This window comes from Lichenostomus cassidix, chromosome 5 (genome assembly GCF_008360975.1).
Source record: "Lichenostomus cassidix isolate B80296 chromosome 5, HeHo_3.0, whole genome shotgun sequence".
Taxonomy (NCBI): domain Eukaryota; kingdom Metazoa; phylum Chordata; class Aves; order Passeriformes; family Meliphagidae; genus Lichenostomus; species Lichenostomus cassidix.
The window spans coordinates 49,290,067-49,309,473 of NC_139486.1; the positions used below are offsets into that span (position 1 = coordinate 49,290,067).

Sequence of the window (19,407 nt, forward strand, 5' to 3'; positions counted from 1 at the left end):
TTATTTTGCTTAGCACAACAATCCTTTATGTTATGCATTGAGACAGTTTTCTTCATGCACAACTGGCAGTCAAAGGCTGATAAGAGTTCCACTTTCAGATTAGTTTTCAAAGAATCTCCTTATAAGTATTTAATATAAAGAAATATGAAAACAGGTACTGTGCCAGTTAGTACAAGCTTGGTATTGGTTTCTTGGGACACCTTGTGTTCTGTGATTTTTAGTTCTCCATTTAATTTAGGTCTCTCATCAAAATGAGCTTTGTAACTCCTACAATGAGAGTGTCTATTCCTTTTGTGTTTCATAGTAAATATAGGAGGACAGAAATTATATGTTTTCAAGGACAGAAATTATATTTACTAGCTAGTGTAACTTTTTCTCGAGCTTGTAAATGATGGAGAAGCCTAGCTCCTGCAGGTTACATCTATTTATTCTGTTTTGTGAGACAGCTTCAAGCTGTAAATTCCCGTGCAGTCATTTGTTGGGAGAAGTCAATCCTGTTGCCACTTTCTGTCTCGAAGGACTCAGACTATAAGAATAGGAAGCAGCTACAGCTACACTGGGTCTCTTCAGTGAATTTAGGAGCTGTTAAGCTTTGGGGATCAGAGGAGGTTGGGAAGGTAGTCAGGAAAATCAATTATGCAGGAACATATCTTAGGGACATAGCATACATGGTAATAGCTTTGTTAATAATGATTGAATTTTTAAATCCCATTATTATCCCCTACCTTTGCTGAGCACTGAGATTGCTTGTATGTTTGTGATATGCCTTCTGAACACTTACACTTTTTGACATAAGTAAAATCGTACCTTTAAAACTCTCAAGAATTCCACTAATAAATTATTCTGTGCAAACATATTATGGATAATGATATATCTATTAATTTTTTTAATCACCTGTGTAAATGTGAATTTAGACAATTAGTTTAAGAGGTACAATATTCCCCTCTTTTACATCACTATATAGAATATCAATTACTTGATTATGACTGCATTTACTTCAAACTCTTTGCTTCATTGTGTTGTAGCTTAGCATTGATGTGAAATTATGTCATTTTAATACATACATACCAGTTGAATTGCCTTATCTCTAATGGTCCCTCTTGTTTAGAAAAATAATTGTGTCTCATTATATACTAGCATTATTCATTCAATTTATCTTCACCAGACTCCTGCACTCACTTACATAATAGATTATAAATTTACTCAGGTTTCACAGCTCTTATAGCATTCTTGCACTTTAGTCCCTCTGATCCATCAAATCAGGTTTCTCTAGCTTTTTGCTCTGCACTCATGTAATGAAAGTTCAAGCCTAAAATACATTGAATATTGATATTTTTTTGAATTAAATAGTGATTATTATTTGTGAATCTGATAAAAATATTTAATCTGGTGATTTTTAGTCTGACAAACCCGTACCTTGACACATTCTGCTGTATAGACACGTGAAAACACAGCAGCATCATGTGCATTTTCTAAATTTCTCAGGGTATTTTTGTGAACATTTGAAGAAACACAGATGTGTTCAACAATTACTATTCCCAAGAAGGGATACTTCTTTTAAACGTCAAGTAATTAATTGAAAGATACTTATTACCATGTAGACATTGTCTTCAGTTATCTCTGCCTGTGAAGAAATGCAGTTATCTGGAAGGCAACAGGTAAAATTGTGTCCATCGTATATTAATATTTTTCCTTAAAATCATAACACAACCACAAATACCAAACTGACATTGATTACACTGAGCTGTAAGATGAGACTTATCTATCCTATCTTTTTTTTTTCCTTATCTTGGTTTCACCCATTATTTTGCAGTTTAAATCTGTGATGCTTTTGGAGAAGGAATTTCTCTAAAAGATTCTAGGGAAAAAAACCCCAACATTTGAGCACAAACCATCTTAGTTTAATAGGGTTTACATTCATAGATTTGAATTCAAAGCATAAAATAAAGACATACTACAAAGAAGGAAGCTCACTACTCAGGGCTCAGTTTTGACTATGCTTTCCTTTAAAGTTATCTTGTGTGAATGGATGTCAAGATGTAGAAACAATAAGTTATTAACATGTCCCTTTTGGAATGTATGACAGGTGCTTTTCCAGCATCAGCACTCTATGCACGGAAAGACTTGCTTCAGAGACCTGCCCATGTTGCTACAAAAACTTTCCAAGGCCTGCGAATATTTGTGAATGATGAGCTCCATGAACTCTTTATAGGACTGAAGACAGCTGAGAAGTTTCTAAAACCTGGAGGTCGCCTTGTAGCCCTCTCCTTTCATTCACTAGAAGATCGTATTATCAAACGTTTTCTTCATGGAATTGACATGACAGAAAAGTACAATCTTGGCTCGAAGCAGAAGATAAGACAGGCTCGGAAGAATCCCTCCAGAGGAGAAGATACACAAGACTCTCCCTGTGAAAAATCCAACTCAAAGTGGACTTTTATACAGAAAAAAGTTCTCACTCCCCAGGCCAAAGATATTCAAACAAACCCGAGGGGAAGGTCGGCCAAGCTAAGAGCTGCTATTAAACTCTAAACCAAAATATATGATCACATGATTGTATAATTTCCTTAAATTTTATTTTCCAGAAAGCTAACTGGCCAGATAGTGTCAAACTGGAAAAATAAATAAAGGCTGTTAGAAAACATTTCTTTCTTACCTTTGTTCTTCTCTTTAATTAGGAAGTAGTGTAGAGCATGAAAATGCAAAATAAATGCATACAAGTGGGTGTCACTAATTATAAAAAAGAGACATCTTTTTTTAAAAGAGCACCAAACACCAAGTTTATAAAAATTGCAGGTTTGATATTTGAGTATTCCCTCTAGATTGGTTTCAAAATCCTGACACTAACAGGCTAAATTCAGTAGCTAATGGAGACAGACGCATTGTTATGGGGGTGGATTTCTCACACCTAATTCAGATTTCTGCTTTAATCTAGACTAAGTTTAAACTCACCCAAGAATTCATGATACATATGTGTCTCTGTATCCCAACTAACTTATTGCATGAATGCCTATGGGACAAGAGCTAGTTCTTAAATAAAGTGACATTGGTATGTCATATTCTATCAAGGAATTCATAAATGGACTCTTATATTTTTTAAAATTAGTTTTACTTCTGAGTGATCACCTGGTTGTTTTATAATTAATAACTCTAAATGATAAATGTATCTTGGGGGGGGGAAAGGGTTCTTAAAAGACCATTGTTGGCACTTGGACACTCAAATGAAGCAGATTTTTACTTGATCATCTGAATTTATTCTTGTAACCAAGACTTCTGTGCCATAGATCCACTACAGCTTTTATGTGTTGATGGAATTATAATTAATCCATCAAAAAGAAGTATTGTGGGTCTTATGAAGTATTCTCCTTTGCTGGTGATTGTTTATTAAGAGATAAGTAGTAAATTATTTTAGGAAAGGCCCACTCTTAACACCAGATTTCTGTTTGGGTGCTATAATGGGTTGCAGAACATGTAACATAATTTCTTTTTTCGTTAATATGAATTAAATTTAGTTTTGGGTGTATATTTTATCTTAAAAGACCACTGGTTTGCTAGTTTTATATGCTAAAAATGAACGGAAAATAGTATAAGTTTGAACTTCCTTGACCTCTGACTCATCTCTTGAGGAAAAAAGTCTTAATTCAGACAATCAAATTGGTACCAGGATTTAATTTGTGATGTCTGAAACTTGGTAAAATAAAAAAATGCAATTTCTGATTCAGCTAAATGACTAGTACACTGGCTTCTGAAGACTGACTGGATCATTCTGGACCTGATTTTCATCAAGCATCCTCTTTGTGTTGATGCACATGATTACTTCACAGTAGTTTTTTGGGTCATATTGTCACAAACAAGTTGATATTTAGGTTCACTGTCTGTGATATACAATATATTGAAATAGCTGGATATTGTTTAATTCCTTGTTCAAGGTAAGTGATATAATGTATTTTTAGGTATAGATGGTGACATCTATCACTAATCTGAAATAACAGTCAGATGATTATGATGGGTATTTCAATATTTTTTGAAATTTCAACATTTTTCCACTAGCTTCATTATACATGCTACTTAAATAAAACATTCCACTTCAAATAGTATTACTTACTCTTGTCATCTTTGAGACAACAGGCTGTACCCTAAATAGACATTTTTTCATGCAAACATTAAATATAAATAGCTTCAGTTATTTTAAGCTAAGATTTCATACTGAAGTGTATTTCAATTGTAGATTTGAAAAATTGTGCCTCCAACATGGGCTTAGAAGAGTTGTAGTGCCATGCTCTGTGTTGTTCAGGGCACCTTTTGGGGAAAGACCATCCAGTTAGAGCAGAATTTGGGCATTAGTATCTCAGAAATTGTATGAAAGCATTGAAATTCCTTATGCTTTAAACAATGTTTAAAATCCACACTTCTCATATCTAAATTTAAAGGCACAGTTTCTTAGGATAATTGAACTGCTGTGTACCAGGTTGTGGAAATACCCTCCTTCATTCAGGGAAAGTAAGAGGTTTTTCTTTGCCTTTGTGTTGGAGTTGCATAGCCATGACTGTGTATAATTTTTTAAATTTTTCCCTTTAGAGGGTCTGCTTCTCTCCTCTTAGCATCTCCTTACTTCCAGTTTCAAACCTGGTGTGTAGAGAGTCCTAGAATTTTAACCTCTGCTTCCCTGAAAAAAAAAAAATAAAAAATCTGGCTTCCCAGGAAAACCTCTTGTTCCAACTGGTCAAAGTATTCTTGTCTCTTTAAACATTTAATTTAATTTCATAAAAAATAGGGACTTTTTACACAGACATGCAGTGATAGGACAAGGTTTTAAACTACAAGAGGAGGGATTTAAATTAAATGATAAAAAGGAATTCTTAACTCAGAAGGTGGTGAGGCTCTAGAACAGGTTGCCCAGAGGAGCTGTGGCTGTGGCATCCCTGGAGGTGTCCAAGGCCATGCTGGATGAGCTCTGAGCAACCTGGGATAGTGGAAGGTGTCCCTGTCCAGGGCAGGAGATTGGGAATAGATGATCTTTAAGGGCCTTTCCAACCCAAACCATTCAGTGATTCTGTGACTCAGTAAACGACATTAAATTGTCTGAAGGGTGTTAGGATTTATTTTGTTAGCAGAACACATGTCAACAGAGCACACCTTAAATTTTTGTAATGTGGTATATGTCACATTTTACTAAAGCTAAACTGTTTTTTGGTTTTTGGGGTTTTTTTTTGCCACAATAAAAAAACTATGTTTAAGAAGGAGATGCTGTCTGGTGGAAAATGTCTCACTGAAAACCGAGGCATGCTGTCAAGGTACAAGTTTGGTATCATTTCTAAAAACTTCCATTCAACCTAAGCAATGCACGTTGTAGTACAGCCAAATGCAATATTATCTATCAAGAAGAAAATAGATTATAGACTGTGTTTACAGGGAATATGGCAAGAATATGGTCCCATACACAAAGGGAAGAGTAGAAACATCCAATATGTGGGATAATTGTACAGAATATCAAGTGGTAGTTATGGAGAGACAGTGGTGCTGTTATACAATCTGTTCATGCAGAGCATGTTGCTAAAGAATATCTCTTTTCATGTTAGTACTTTAAAAGTGTGGAAAAATTTTAAACAGGATAAACCCCAGCTATAAGACTTTTTGTACACATTGCAAACATACTTGCTGTTGAAATTATTAGACAATAGGATTTAATTAGTTAATCCAAGTGCATGTAAAACGTTGGTGTGCTGTCAGAGGTACCTGCCTGGTGAAGAAATTAGACACGGAATAATTATTTGAAAATTAGACACACTTCTTCTGTGACTAAGGTATTTATAATAAAAATACAGCACTTTAAAAAACATTATTTTACAGTATATGCACAGTTGTCTGCATTTATAGCCCATGAGGGCCTACTGACAATTATTACTTCCCTATTGCTTCCTAAAGAAAAGCAATCAGTTTCATGGCTTCAGAATGCAAGTAATATAGGGAATAAATATCTTTTCAGTTCTGGTTGTTTTGCTTTTGTTCTTTATTTTTAACTTTCACAGTTGAGCATTTTATCAGTGGGCTTTTATAGTCACAACCAGATTACCATTTGACTTGAAAAATATCCCAGTCTGAAACATCAGTTTTTGTAAAGATGTGTGGAGGTATTTATAGATGGGAGTTGGAAGGAGAGGATTCCTAGTGGAGTACAAACCAGGAAACGCTGACTTCAGTGAACACTGTTAGCAAGTGCCTTTTCCAGTAGCAAGTGTTGTGTCAGATGTTTTGCAGTCTGCTTTCTAGAGTAGCATTTCTATGATTATTAATGATTCATATAATTGCTCTAAGATTACTTTTTGTAGTGGAGGAGACGTGGTATTAATTGGAGAGTTGATGCTCCTGAACAGTGTAACAGCCCAGTGAGAAGAGCTGTGCCCTCAGGAAAGGTGATGTGCAGGGGTGGGAGGATTGCAATAAGAAGTCTTAGACGCAGATTGTTGGTGATTTGATTAATTTAAATTTTAAAATAACTTAGTTGTTGTAAATAATCAGTCGTGACTCACTGTTTTGAGTATCACTGTGCAAAAGTACTGGTGAAAAATGAGACAAATTTGAATAAACAGAGAAGTAATGAACTCATAAGTCAATTTGTTCCTGCCCATCTTTACCTCTAGCAAGAGTAAGGAAAGGGCTCAGACCTGATTTACTTGTGCCTCAAAACTTCTCAAGAAAGAGCCCTTCATTAGGGTTAGGACCATTTACACCAGGATTTTGAAGAGGATTCAATGAAGTATGTGAGTCAGTTTTTATATCCATACATTTATTTTTTTCAAGAAAGCACTTGCTTAACTGTAAGTTATAATAATATGAAATTAAATTTATAAGTCTTTCAGAAATATAATCAAATGTGGAGGCCTTTTTATACTGGAGTTTTACTGGAATTAAAGCAGGATTTTGTGGATTAATTAGGACTTCATTGCTACAAGTGAATGTTGCAAATAATTTAAATGAATGTAGAACAACTTCCATTCCCCTTCAACCAGCCCCTGTAGAAGATAGAAGAGAATAATATGTTTAATTAAAAAGTAAGAAATAGACAGTAAAGTTGAAAAGTTTAAAAAAATTATTTATGAGGGTGGTATCCAATTTTAACTAAATTTCAAATAAGCAACTTTTTCCATTGATTGCTTCATTTTGCCTGTTTGGAGATAAGCAGTAGCAGTGGGAGAGCTCAGTGTCTGCACTGTAGTGGATATAAAGCATGGTTTCTCATGTATTAGCAGAGGTAATAGTGGGAAGCTATAAATGCTTCTGAACATGGTCTGTGTATTTTTCCCTCTGTCTCCATTGCTTTTAGAATTGTGTTTACCTTTCTGGATCCTCTTTAAGCTTATCCCAGGTGAATGAGAGGGAAGGGCTTTTCTTTTTTGGTAAACTGTAATACCTGTCCCTAGAACTTTGATAAAATTAATGCTCTTTAAAACTTTTCTACTTGACATATTTCACTGATGGCATGCCATGTTTTTCAGTATTGCTATGACATCACTATGTCAGGAAAAGGGGCAAATATTTCTTCATGGGAAATCAAAGCTAAAAAAACATAAAGTTGTCAGCTGTCTAAATTTCTTACTGCACTGATGTAACTCTATTTATAAAAACAAAAATTCTCCCATTGTATCTTGATCTTTGGGCAAATCATATTCTTCCTGTTGCTTTTACAAGCCTAATTGGATTGGTTGTAATGGTGAAAAACAAGCTGGAGGGTTTTTTTAAATTCCTTTTTATGGTTGCAAGTTTAAACTTGACAGCTTGTTTATAGGTGTCTTTTTAAAGAAGAAAACTGGAGATACAGCTCCCTCTGTCTGCCCTGGGAGTACCTCTGCTCTGGTGTCTTTTGGCTGCACCTGCAAGTGAGCACAGGAAGAGCATGTTTATTGTAAACAGCAAGATGCAAGACAAAACCATGGTGATAACTTGTTTTACAGGTCAGTTGTTGCTCTAAGTTAACTCTAACTGGAATTGTAAAAGAGCAAAGGTCATGTTCTTATCTGAAAATACTTCAGTGAAGATACTTGATTCAAAAGACAGGAAAAAACTTGTGAGGTAAGTTTCTCAAAATTTATAGTAAGATATTATTAGAATAAAATACATGTGTATAAAAATCCTGTCTTATCTTTAGTGCACATAGAATTTTTGCAGAAGTAACAGTGGCAAATATACTTAATGTTTTTGACATTCATTTAAAAAAAAAAGTTCTGTGCTGGTGGAAAAATATGCCTTAACAGTGAAACATTAGGAAATGTGATGGAAACTGGAATGAAAAGAAATGACACTATATAAATCACATCTTAAAATTCATAGATGCTGGAATACCTAAATAAAAACATAGATTTTATGTACTCCATTGTCATCCGTTCAGTTCCAGTCTGTGGATGTGATTCTGACAAAGAAAATGTGGTCTGTCTGTGCTTTATATTCTCACTGAATGTATACTAGAACTCAGAATAGGTTTCTACTAGACTTATGATGTTATTAGAATTTTATATTAGCTGTAATTATACTAATAATATTAACATGGCAACATAACATTAACAAGGTTATACCACAAGCTAGTAACTGTAAAAAAACATCTTGAAGCATCATGATAACTTGTACACTAAAATGTGTGGAAGCTTAGTAATCACTTAGTCATCAACAATTCAGGCTAGAAAAGATGCTTTTAAAATTCAAACTGTATTTTAAGCTCATCCCTCCCCATCTTTCTTGTAAATTGTATATATACTTCTTTTTAATCAGAAGTCATTTCACACGGAAGAACATCTCTTGTAGACTTTGCAAAGAACTGAAATAAGTATTGACAGCCTTGGCTGATAAGTATCTGAAAATGAAGATATCATAAAAGCTGTTTTGTAACATAGAGCAAAAGTTATATTCTCAAGAGTAATGACACATGCATGCCTGCTAATACATGCACAGTCTGCGAGCCTGATCCTGCATCCTTTGCTTGTGGATGCAGCTTTGTTATGGAATGATGGAATCACTGAGGTTGGAAAAGACCTTTCAGATCATCGAGTCCAGCCATTAACACAGCACTGCCAGGTCCATCACCAAACCATGTCCCCCAGTGCCACATCTCCATGTCTTTAAATACCTCCAGGGATGGTGACTCAACCACTTCCTGGGGCAGCCTGTTCCAGTGCCTGACAACACGTACGCCTTATTTCTAAAATGTCCCGGTGTTTTTGTAGTTGAAATCTTGGAAATTGAAATCTTGGTAGGCAATGAGAGCTGGCAGAGCAGAGGTTAAGGTCAGTGGGCTGATTGTGGGTCTCTTTGGAAGAAGAAAGGACTTGACACTCTGCAAAACATGGTTCACTGGGTATGGGGCAGTGCATGCTGACTGCCAGCACTTGTATGATAGTGACTAAATGTGATAATGCTGAATTAAAACAGTTCCTAATGTGGAGGCAGGTTCACTGGTGTGTAGTACTGCATTCCACAATGGCTTAGTAATGGTGACAGTGGGTTTTAGAAAACTAAAATTAGGAAAATAATAATAAAAAATCCTTGGAATTGAATGTCACGTATGTTTTTTTACTGCCTCTCTTTGGGAGGGCAGGATGTTGGCAGAAAAATTATTTTAGAGGAAAGGGTGTTTTAGTGCTGCTGCCCCTATGACAGATAATAAAACCTTTCCAGGGTTGTAAAAAACCATGGGCTTAATACCTAAACAGCACACATCCAATAGTTATTACTGTTACTTGGGCTATTAAAAACTAGCAGGTAATGTGAAATTATAAAATAGTAGATAAATCAAATGAGCTTGGCAAATGCCCTGCCATGTGTTTGTGCTGCACTTAATAGTATTCTAAAACAAAGGTAATTAAGGGATAGCTGGGGATTTGTCACTCTAGCCTTTACAGCAGGACCCTGCCAATTTTTCCTGTGTGCATCTCAATAAACACAGCAGCACTGGGCTGCAGCCTGCACACCTGGGCAGGAGCTCTGCTGTACCCGATAGTGTGATGACTGACACGGAGATTAAAATCTCAGCCTCCCCTTAAAGTGTTCCAATACCTTACTTTTTGGAGCACTGACTTAATGCTTTATTAATAGATCTCTAGTTGTTTGGGAAAGAACATGTCACAAGCTGAGCGTAGGGGGTATTTGCTGGTTGCTGCTTGAACTTGATAACTTTTGTTCCTCCAGGCAAGCTGGCTATTGTTCTTTTAAAATTGAGTGAAACTTTCTTGGAATCAGCAGCAACAGTCAACATTTGTCTCTGAGACAAAAAATAATTAATGAATTTAATTGCGGTGACCATTAGATCCAGTTATATACCAAAGGGAGCACAGCCCTCCATAAATACCACATTTCTCGGTAGTTCAGGAATTCAGCAGCATATTAAAAATACTGTTTCACAGTTTATACACTCCCGTAGTTACAGTTGGCAAATATTTCACTTGACCTATTCAAGTTTTAGCTGTTTTCAGGATTCTGTTTCATTTGAGCACTTTTTGTATAGAAAAAATGTTACAAAGTAGTTTGTTTTCCTGAGAAAAGGCAATTCATTCCTTTTTTCAAACAGTCTTGAGCAAAGAAAGCAATTTTGCTACTTTTTTCTTTTTTTTTTAGGTTTTTTTTTGGTTAGTTGATTGGGGTTTTTATTATTATTTTTTAACTTTGATGAGGAAATAAAGACCTAATATTTTCTGCCACAGTTTCTCCTTTGAAGATTGTATTAGGGATACTGAATTAATGTTGTCTATTAAACAGAGCTACTGACTGTTATGTTCCCTCTTGCACAGGGTGCCACCTGAACTGGAATTACTCCCAGTCACTTCCTGTAGCCTACAGAATAATAGGCATTCCTCAGCATGAATTCACAGTTTGTTCCTCTTAATTTAATAGTGAGGCTGGATAGTAACTGTGCTTAACTAAGTTTTTCTTTTCTCTAAGCAAAATCCTCACTTGTAATTTTGCTTATTCTTGCATATAAAAATGGGGAGATATTTCCATGTTCAAGTCACTGCATCAGATTCAGTGCTGACAACACTCATTACCTTTGCTATTAATGATGCTCCAAGTTTTCCCATGGGTGTGAGTATATCAGTTTCCCTGAAACATTAAAGCTAAATTCCAGCCTTCATTCAGCAGAATGAAGCAGAGAAATGAAGCAGAATTCCAGCAGAGAAAACCATACAAATTGAAGTCCCTTACTTTTCCTATAAGTATGTGTAATAGTCAAGTATAATCTTTTTGTATTTCCCCTTTCCATTTTCACCCTTTCTATTTCCCTCCTTAAAGTTTTACCTTATCCTTTCCTTTCCACCCTCCACCCCCTTCCTTTCCCCCCAGGAGAACCATGTCATTTTTGGAGCCTTGCTTCTGATTTTTGAGAAATTTCAGTTCTTTCCCTCCTCCTCTGCCCTCCGTTTGCTGCTCCAGAAGGTGTGCACAAAGGTTTAAAGTGGAAGAAAAGAAGGCTTGTTGCTACTTCCTGAGATTTATCAGATCATCTTCAACACACAAATTTTTGCTCTCTGAAACATAAAAGCCTCTCTTAAACACGAACCTTTACAAATGCATCCTTAGAAGCATTTCATTCACTTTATATCCTGGTAAGGTCATAGATTGTGGAATGAAACTATTGCATGAAAATATTTATAAATACACTTTGGTAATCACAGTTTTTCCCAATGAGCAATTTCCTTAGTCTTGACAGCCAGGTCAACACATCTCCAGAGGAGATTCCTGAGCGCTGGGAGGCACTTTGCTGGAATGAGACTGCCAGTGCTTTGGGGAGCTGGAGATTTGGGGCCCATAGTTTAGTAGCTTCTCATCCTGTCCCTAAAGCAGCCCTGTGTGACAAAGCAGCAGGAGGTTTGGATGTGGCTGGGTCTGGCTGTCAGCTGCAGCCTGCAAGGATTGCTCAGTGATATTAAGAGCTGGAGGATACCTCTAGCGGTACATGGTGTAATTGGTGATTGTGTAATTTAAAGTTGCCTTGGGTAACCATAAAGATTGAGGGTTATTATTGGCTGAGGAGAATCATTTAATCATTCTCAAAAAGAGTAATGCACATGACTTTTCTTGGGCAGGTTAAATTGGAGGGGTATATCTTCTGCAATGGAGAGAAGTGTTTAATTTGAAAGATAGTTCTTTGGGAATATCACTTACAGTGATTAAAGTTGAGATATAATTCAAATTGCCTGAGTCATGCTTCCATTTTTTTCCCCAAATTATGCTACACTGGTGGGCACTTAGCAGTTATATGGGATCTGTCCCTGTGTTAAATCCAGCAGCTTGAAATGCTCTAAGGCTTTAAAGTGTTGGGAGAAAAGTTGAGAAATGTTAGAATGTGTGCCTAGTATTCAGTTGCCTTTAATAATTATTATTAGCTCTATTTGCACTCACTGCAGCCACTAATTCCTTTCCAAAATCCAAGGAGAAGGGAGTTGTATCCCACTGTGTGCCCTGACAGCTTTTCATGGCAAAAAGGGGCAATGGCATAAAAATGACATTTTCCTTATCTTAGTAAAATGCAGAGGTAAGGTGTAGGCAGGCCTGAAGAATTTTTAGATGCCTGAACGTGACATTAAAAGCTGTGATTTCACTTAAAATAATGATCTTAAATACACCCAATCTGTAATTATTACTTCATGTGAATTTGTTTTAATAACTAATTTAGTAAAAACCTGCGTAGATGAAGTTCACCCCTGAAAACGAAAGCAATTTAGTTAAAGCAGAGCTATTAATCCTTGTTCAACAAAAATTTATTAGCTTGGCAGTGGCTATGTTGCAGTTTGGGCAAAGAAGCCATGTCTGCCCCAAACCTTTTTCCTGAACAGGCTAACCTGACTGTGTAGCAGCTTAGGTTTCTATCAGTGATGTTCTACATAATAACGTGGCAGCTGACTTGCAAGTGTGTCAAACTGTCATTAAATGCCAATTCATGTTATATCTTCAACTGTTTTCTTTGCAATGTCTGCAATTATATTTTTATGGCCATTATGGCAACCATCCTCCTATCCAGAATGTTTTAATGTAGTATGTGATGAGCAGCAGAGGAGTGCACCACATTAAAACAATTCAGGAAGATGTTGACAAGCTCAGTTTTGGTAAATACTATGGTTTGGGCTTTGTGGGTTGTTTTGGTCCAAGAAGGCTAAAGACTCTTAGAAGCCTGTAGTCTTTCATGTGAAATGGCAACATAGCCCATCTCCAGCAGCATGTCAGCAACTATTTGTCATCTCTTCTGAGTTTAATCTACTGGAGGGTTGGTCATCTGTGGCAGATGTCTGTAAATACAAAACCCTATTGATCTAGGGCTCATTTTATGGAGAAATTAGCTGATGTTTGCTTCTCCTTCGTACTGAATGTAAAATATGTTATTTTTTCTATCTAGAGAGAGAAAAGATGAAAGTTAAGGGGGTTATGGAGCATTTCTGAATAGCAGAGGTTAATAGGCTGGGAGTGTGTGCTTTCCTTATTACCCTTGCTTCTTTCCTCTCATCTACACTCATCAATAAATAAATAAGTTAATTAAAAAGCTGTTTCTAAGGGACAAAGTACAGATCCTTGAGACCTATCAAAATCTCAATAAAAAATTTAGCCACTGGCCTGAAGAAATACACATAGAGTTATGGATGGATGAAAGCCCTCAACTTTGCTGGTTTTTATTTTTATAATGAGCTGTACACATTGTGATAATGAATGAATGGTATATCTCCCTGCCAGAAGCTGTTAAACCAGTGAGCCCATGGCAAGGTCTATTATGCAGAAAACATAAGATGAAAATCCTAATTGCAACAATATCCAAATTTTCATATATATACTTAATCATAATCCTAATATTTTGGAAATGTTCCAGACCATCAGGATGCGTAGGAAAAAATATTCAGAATCTAATTAAATGCCCATAGGAAATTCTTTCTGATGTTCAACCAGCAGTTTATGAAATGTGTCTGCATGCAGAAATAAGCATATTATTTAATATTTTTACAAATTATTTAATACATTTTGCCATGTTTCATTTTTATGACCTCTCTTTCCATTGGGATCAACATGGGTCTTTGAAAGGGGCTTGTGAATAACTCCTCATTCCTCTCTATCTCTGCACAAATTAATGAATGAAGTTAAATACTGATGTCTCTAAGAGTATTATTATTGTACTCACGGTGTTTACAGACAGAGTAAGTAGGTGCTCATATTTAAGTGCAGCCCAACACTGCAGGTGGCTTTAATGTAGCTGAGTACAGTAATTCGCTCAATCCACAACAATGCATTTTGTGAAGAGAAAATCAGAAAAAGAAAAATGTGTATTTCTTAGCAAGCTTCACTCACCTGAGAATTAAAGATGCACAAAAGCTTAAACTGTTAAAAGGTATTTCCACAAGTGTTTTCATTGGTCATTCAGGTGGTCATTCAGCGTGTTTAGGCTACACAATAAATTTAAAATTGCTGTGGTGAACAGTTGTGGAGAGCAAGAGAGAAGTCCTCTCTATTGTTTTTGCAGGAGTCAACACACACTCATTAGTAGAGAAATTTAATTTTGCCTGTTTAGTTTTTGAAAAAAAAAAAAAAAGCAGTAGCAATCATAAAAGACAAAGAGTGGGTGATTGGTTCCTATTATTTTTCTTTTTAATATGAATGTGAGCCCTACAGCTTTGTGATTCAGTTTCGTAATTTCCTCCCATTTAACCTAAGTGGCTGTTTTGGGAAAGATTCCTTCCTTGAAGAATAGTTCATGTGTGGGTTTAATATGTTCTTGCAGAAATTTATTATTGTTTTCTTTTATAATCTTGGCAGAGTTTCAGTAATTATATCTTACTTTCTTTATTTAAACTTTTCCAGGTCTTACAACTCACAGTGTTATCACCTGTTTCAGCAGTCTACTTTCTTTAAACTTTCAGGTATTCTGTTATAAATGAATTAAATTTGTATTTAAAAATAGAGTTGTGGTTCCTCTGCCTGTATAAACATGTTCTGCTCTTCTCATTAACAACAATCCATCTGCTGTAGGTATTTCCAGTACACTGTAATGGGGCTCTTCCTCTTCTCACAGGGGAAGTACAGTTGTCAGATTGAGAAAAAATTCTGTATAAAGGCAAGCCATTGCTAAAAGTGGTACAGGTTATTCCTCAGGGCTGGAGTTTTCTGAAATAGCAAATAGAGTATTTTTAAGCTCCCTCACCCTCCAGTGTTTGTTAGGGGGATGAGGAGACTTCTGGTGTACTTCATCTAAACCTTTTGGTCATTTCTGACCAGGAAAAGAGGTAAATAGTATAAATATGTACTGACCGTAAATATGGATAGATTTACACATTTATATAGGTTTTACAAATGCCATGCATGTAGAGAACTGACTGACAACAAAGATGGTATTTATATAGTTGCAATACAGTTTCTGCTGCAAAATTGTCATGGCATCAGCATAGTCTCAAAATGGGTTCGTAGTTCTAACTCCATCTTTTAAGCATGTTACTTTGTCTATAAAATAAAACATTCACCACATTTCTAATAAAATTCTGGTTTATGTGTGTATTAAATACCTTCTGTTGAGTAAAGTATCAGTTAAGCAATGAAGTGCAAACTCATGTAATTTGTTTGAAATGATGCTAATTACCACTGTTAAGGTCTTTATTGATGCTGAAGTCTTTAGGAGCAAACTGAGGGGATAAACACCTCATATTACACAGAGCAGCTTTCACAAAGTAGTGCCATTCAGCTGCTGCTTCCCAAGAGCCAGGGCATTTCTTCCCAAATTCTCCCTTTTCCCTACATAAATCCTATTTCTATCTTCTCTTCATGTTACTGAAACAATGCAGAGCTTGTTGGAAACTGCCTTAGTGATAATGAGAATATTGCACCTCTTCAAATAATGACCATTGGAAAATGCAAAGTACTTGCAATCAGAATGCTGAAGGAAATAGAATTGCTTGTGTATCTGAAAACAAGCATAGGGTTTTTCAGATTTTAAGCAGAAGCAAAGAAAAATCTGCTCTTCTTTGTGTACCCCAAAATGAAGATATATGAAAAATAAGTGAAGGAAGTTTTGGCCATTTTTTCATCTCTGTTTCATTTTTCTTTAAAATTCAGAGCAGCTCTGCAGGAATTTTATATCAAATTTCCATTTTGCAGAGGTAGTTGTGACAATATAAAGAGTGCTGCAATGGCAAATACCTTCTGAAGGCAGTGAATTTGTTTACATCAAAGATCTCACACTGTAGGATTCTGGATGAGTTCTACACATATTGTTTACCTGAGCACAAAGTTTATATCTGTGCTGCTTTAACCAAACTAATTGCATGTGTATGCAGGTGTTTATCTAGGTATGCATACAGATGTGTATACATGTACACACCATAAAGAAATCTTTCTTCATTCATTAATGTGGCCATCCTTAGGGTGTTTCAGATAACAAGGCCTCTTATTTCAAGAGGAGGAAGCCAAGCTAATGAAGGAAAATTCCTATGTTAGTGGGTTGTAAGCCCTTAAATGGGAACAACAGTAATGGACTGCATTTGTTAATCCATTTATTGCAATATTGTCTTGCATCTGTACCCATGTGACAGCTGAGAGATTGGCTCACAAGTGACCATTGCAAAGACTTGTGATGTTTGAATGTAAATACTTGGAATGTGGGACGAGAAAGATGGAAGAAAATCTGGGGTGGTTTGGAGGGGAGAAAGAATAAATAGATCTAAGGGTGAATTTTATGGAAAACTTTATGTCAGTGCGCAGATTTTTCCAAAGAAGATGTGTAGGTGGTTTTCCCAATCAGACTTGATGGAAAAATGACAACAATCATGTAAAGAATTATTTTGTACCACAGGGGAATGAACTAAAAGAAGACCATTTCTCTTTTTAGACCACTAGATTATGTTGTTCTCTGGTATTTGTGTTTGAGATATGAATAGCTGGAAGTGGAAAACACTGGTAGAGTCACCTAATTTTTCCCAGTTCTTTTCTGTTGGGGTTCTCTTTTGAGGATAGTGATAACCATCATACCCATTTTCTTCCCAGAAAACCAAGGAGTATTTCCTGTCTAAGTTAATGTTTAATTAAAAACAACCTGAGCCAATGTCAGTGTTTCTACTGCAGTGTGATGTGTCCATACTTTGAAAGGGTTATATGTGAACAGGGATGTGAAGAAAATAATGGAACTAATGCAACTAAAATGACAGAACTGAGATGTTAAATGTTATTACTGAACTTCAGATTCTTAACCTGTGATGCTTCAAATGTGTTTCTTTTACCTTAGTGAGGTGATTTTGGTTTATACAGCGCTAATTTTGTAGTCTATATAGCATAGAAGAAGTCACAAGGAGGCCCTAGGTTGTTTTTAATTCTCTCCTATATTATGTTACTTACATCTACATGTGAGTGATACAGCAGAGAGATGTTCTGGGCTGTAGCAAATTGCCAAAGTAAAGTTCCGTGTTCTCCTCTCGAAAGACCCCACTTCTTTTGGAGCTGCAGAGAGCTGTTTGTCTGTAATGCTGGTGCTGAAGAGCGTGCTGAGTCACAGAGCACAGATGTAGGCTTTGCCCTCTCATGGCTGTATCAATTATTCCTTCCCCCTGTATCACTTAATGACACACCAAGTCTTTCCACAAAGTGTGCATGACTCAGGGCTTCACCGTGCTGTTGCCCCTGAACTATTCTTCTCTTTCTGAATCACTGCTTGGAGGCTTGGAAAGGACTTGTTATTGGGAATGTTTGAGAAGACCACGTTGCACTGTACTTGTAATGTTAGGTTCAATTCTTAAAATGGTGCTTTTGTTTAAAAAGCTTTGTTATTAACACGTTGAAAAATTAATCTGGAACTTTTTAGGGGTTCAGCTTTAAAGAAACCACAGAAGTTCAAAGTTTCTGTTAAACCTCTAGTATCCTAAAAACAGGTCTCAGAATTAGATGGGACATTTTCCTCATTAGTTAATTTGATTGAGTTCAGAAACACTATGTATTAAGCCTTCCAATAGTGAGTTTTCAGCATTTCTAATTAGAAACAAGAAACAAGTGAAATAAAGGAAAAGCTGGATAAAAAAAAAATATTTTCAAAAGTTTAGTAAAAACTGGGAATTAAATACCCTGATAATCCACGCTTGCTCTTATCTTCTTTTTTAGGTGTTTGAATGGCAGGCTGTTTTCTAGAGTTTTTTTAGCTTTTCTTCTATCAACAAATAAATTTAGAAAGTAATCTAATGTGAATCACTAAGACTTAAATAAGATATATGAAATTTGTATCAGCCTACATACCCTACATTGCTCATATGTTACAAACTATTTTTCTTCAGGTTCTTCTCATCTTGCCCTACAAAGTTGCAATGGCTTTAACACAAAGAGGGTGAAGAAAAAGATGAAGCAAAGAAGACCAGCAATATTGGGGGTTACTGTAATTTTAAATGCCAAACCTTTTAACAAAGGGCTTTTCAAAGGATACTGATCAGGTTTTTTATTTTAGCCAGTAGCAAGACACTCAAAGCTTCGGGGTGTAAACCCAACATTAATGTTTCAACTTTAGTAACATACACACAACCTCATTCTTCTGTGTCTTTTTGTTTGTTTTTTTTTTTTTAATTTTCCTAAATGATAACACACACTTGTGAAAGTATTTGTTATGATCATTCAAATTGTAAGAGTCTCTTGCACGTCTTTGCAAGGAACTGATAGAACTAGCATATATTGGGTTTAAAGTAGACCTTAAAAACCAAATTTTCAGGTTTTGCAGCCTGGATTCTTGTCAAGATTGTCTCTGTAGCAACTCAGCTTTGATGTTTCAGGGTCGAATATGTGAATAGACTACATTCTGACAGTGAGAGTTTGTCTGTGATGAGGCTGTCATGACTGAGCTCTGCTCTAGAACCTCCCTGTATGTGTCTGTGCACAAGTTGGCCCAGAGTCCTTCCTAGACACTATCAGCAGTTTCAAGTTTGAGTTGTGTGGTGACAGCAGTGTGACCATAGACATTTAAATCATGCTGGGTGTCCTCCAGACTACTTCCAGAATTAGTCAGCTCTAGTCTGGTGTAGGTAAATGTATATAAAGAGGATCCACGTGGGGAGTAATGATGTATGTGGAACCCCTGGGAATGATCCTCTGTTGGCAGTGTTGGGGAGAATTGGAGACACAGGACTTGAAGGGATATTAAGTAAGTTCACAGAGGATACAAAATTGAGAGAAGCTGTTGACTCCCTCGAGGGCAGCCCTGCAGAGAGACCTCACACACATTAGAGAGATGGACAATCACCAACTGTATGAAGTTTAGCAAGGGCAAGTGCTGGATTCTGCTCCTGGGATAGGGCAGCCCTGGTTGGGTCTATGGACTGGGGAATGAGAGGCTGGAGAGCAGCACTATGGAAAGGGACCTGGGGGTCCTGGTCCATGGCAAGTTGGATATGAGCCAGCAGTGCCCTGACAGCCAGGAGGGACATC

At 36.4% G+C, this 19,407-nt stretch overlaps 1 protein-coding gene across 4 annotated transcripts in view; it reads left to right on the plus strand.

The window, feature by feature from the left end:
* METTL15 (methyltransferase 15, mitochondrial 12S rRNA N4-cytidine) overlaps window positions 1-2,644 on the plus strand; it is a 75,957-nt gene extending 73,313 nt beyond the window's left edge. For all 4 annotated transcript variants that reach the window (XM_085062986.1, XM_085062988.1, XM_085062985.1 and 1 more), the window contains exon 6: window positions 2,087-2,644. In XM_085062986.1, coding sequence (XP_084919112.1) covers window positions 2,087-2,532 — 446 coding nt within the window. In that variant the 3' untranslated portion in view covers window positions 2,533-2,644. The remainder of the gene's footprint in view (window positions 1-2,086) is intronic.
* The last annotated feature ends 16,763 nt before the right edge of the window (window positions 2,645-19,407 follow it).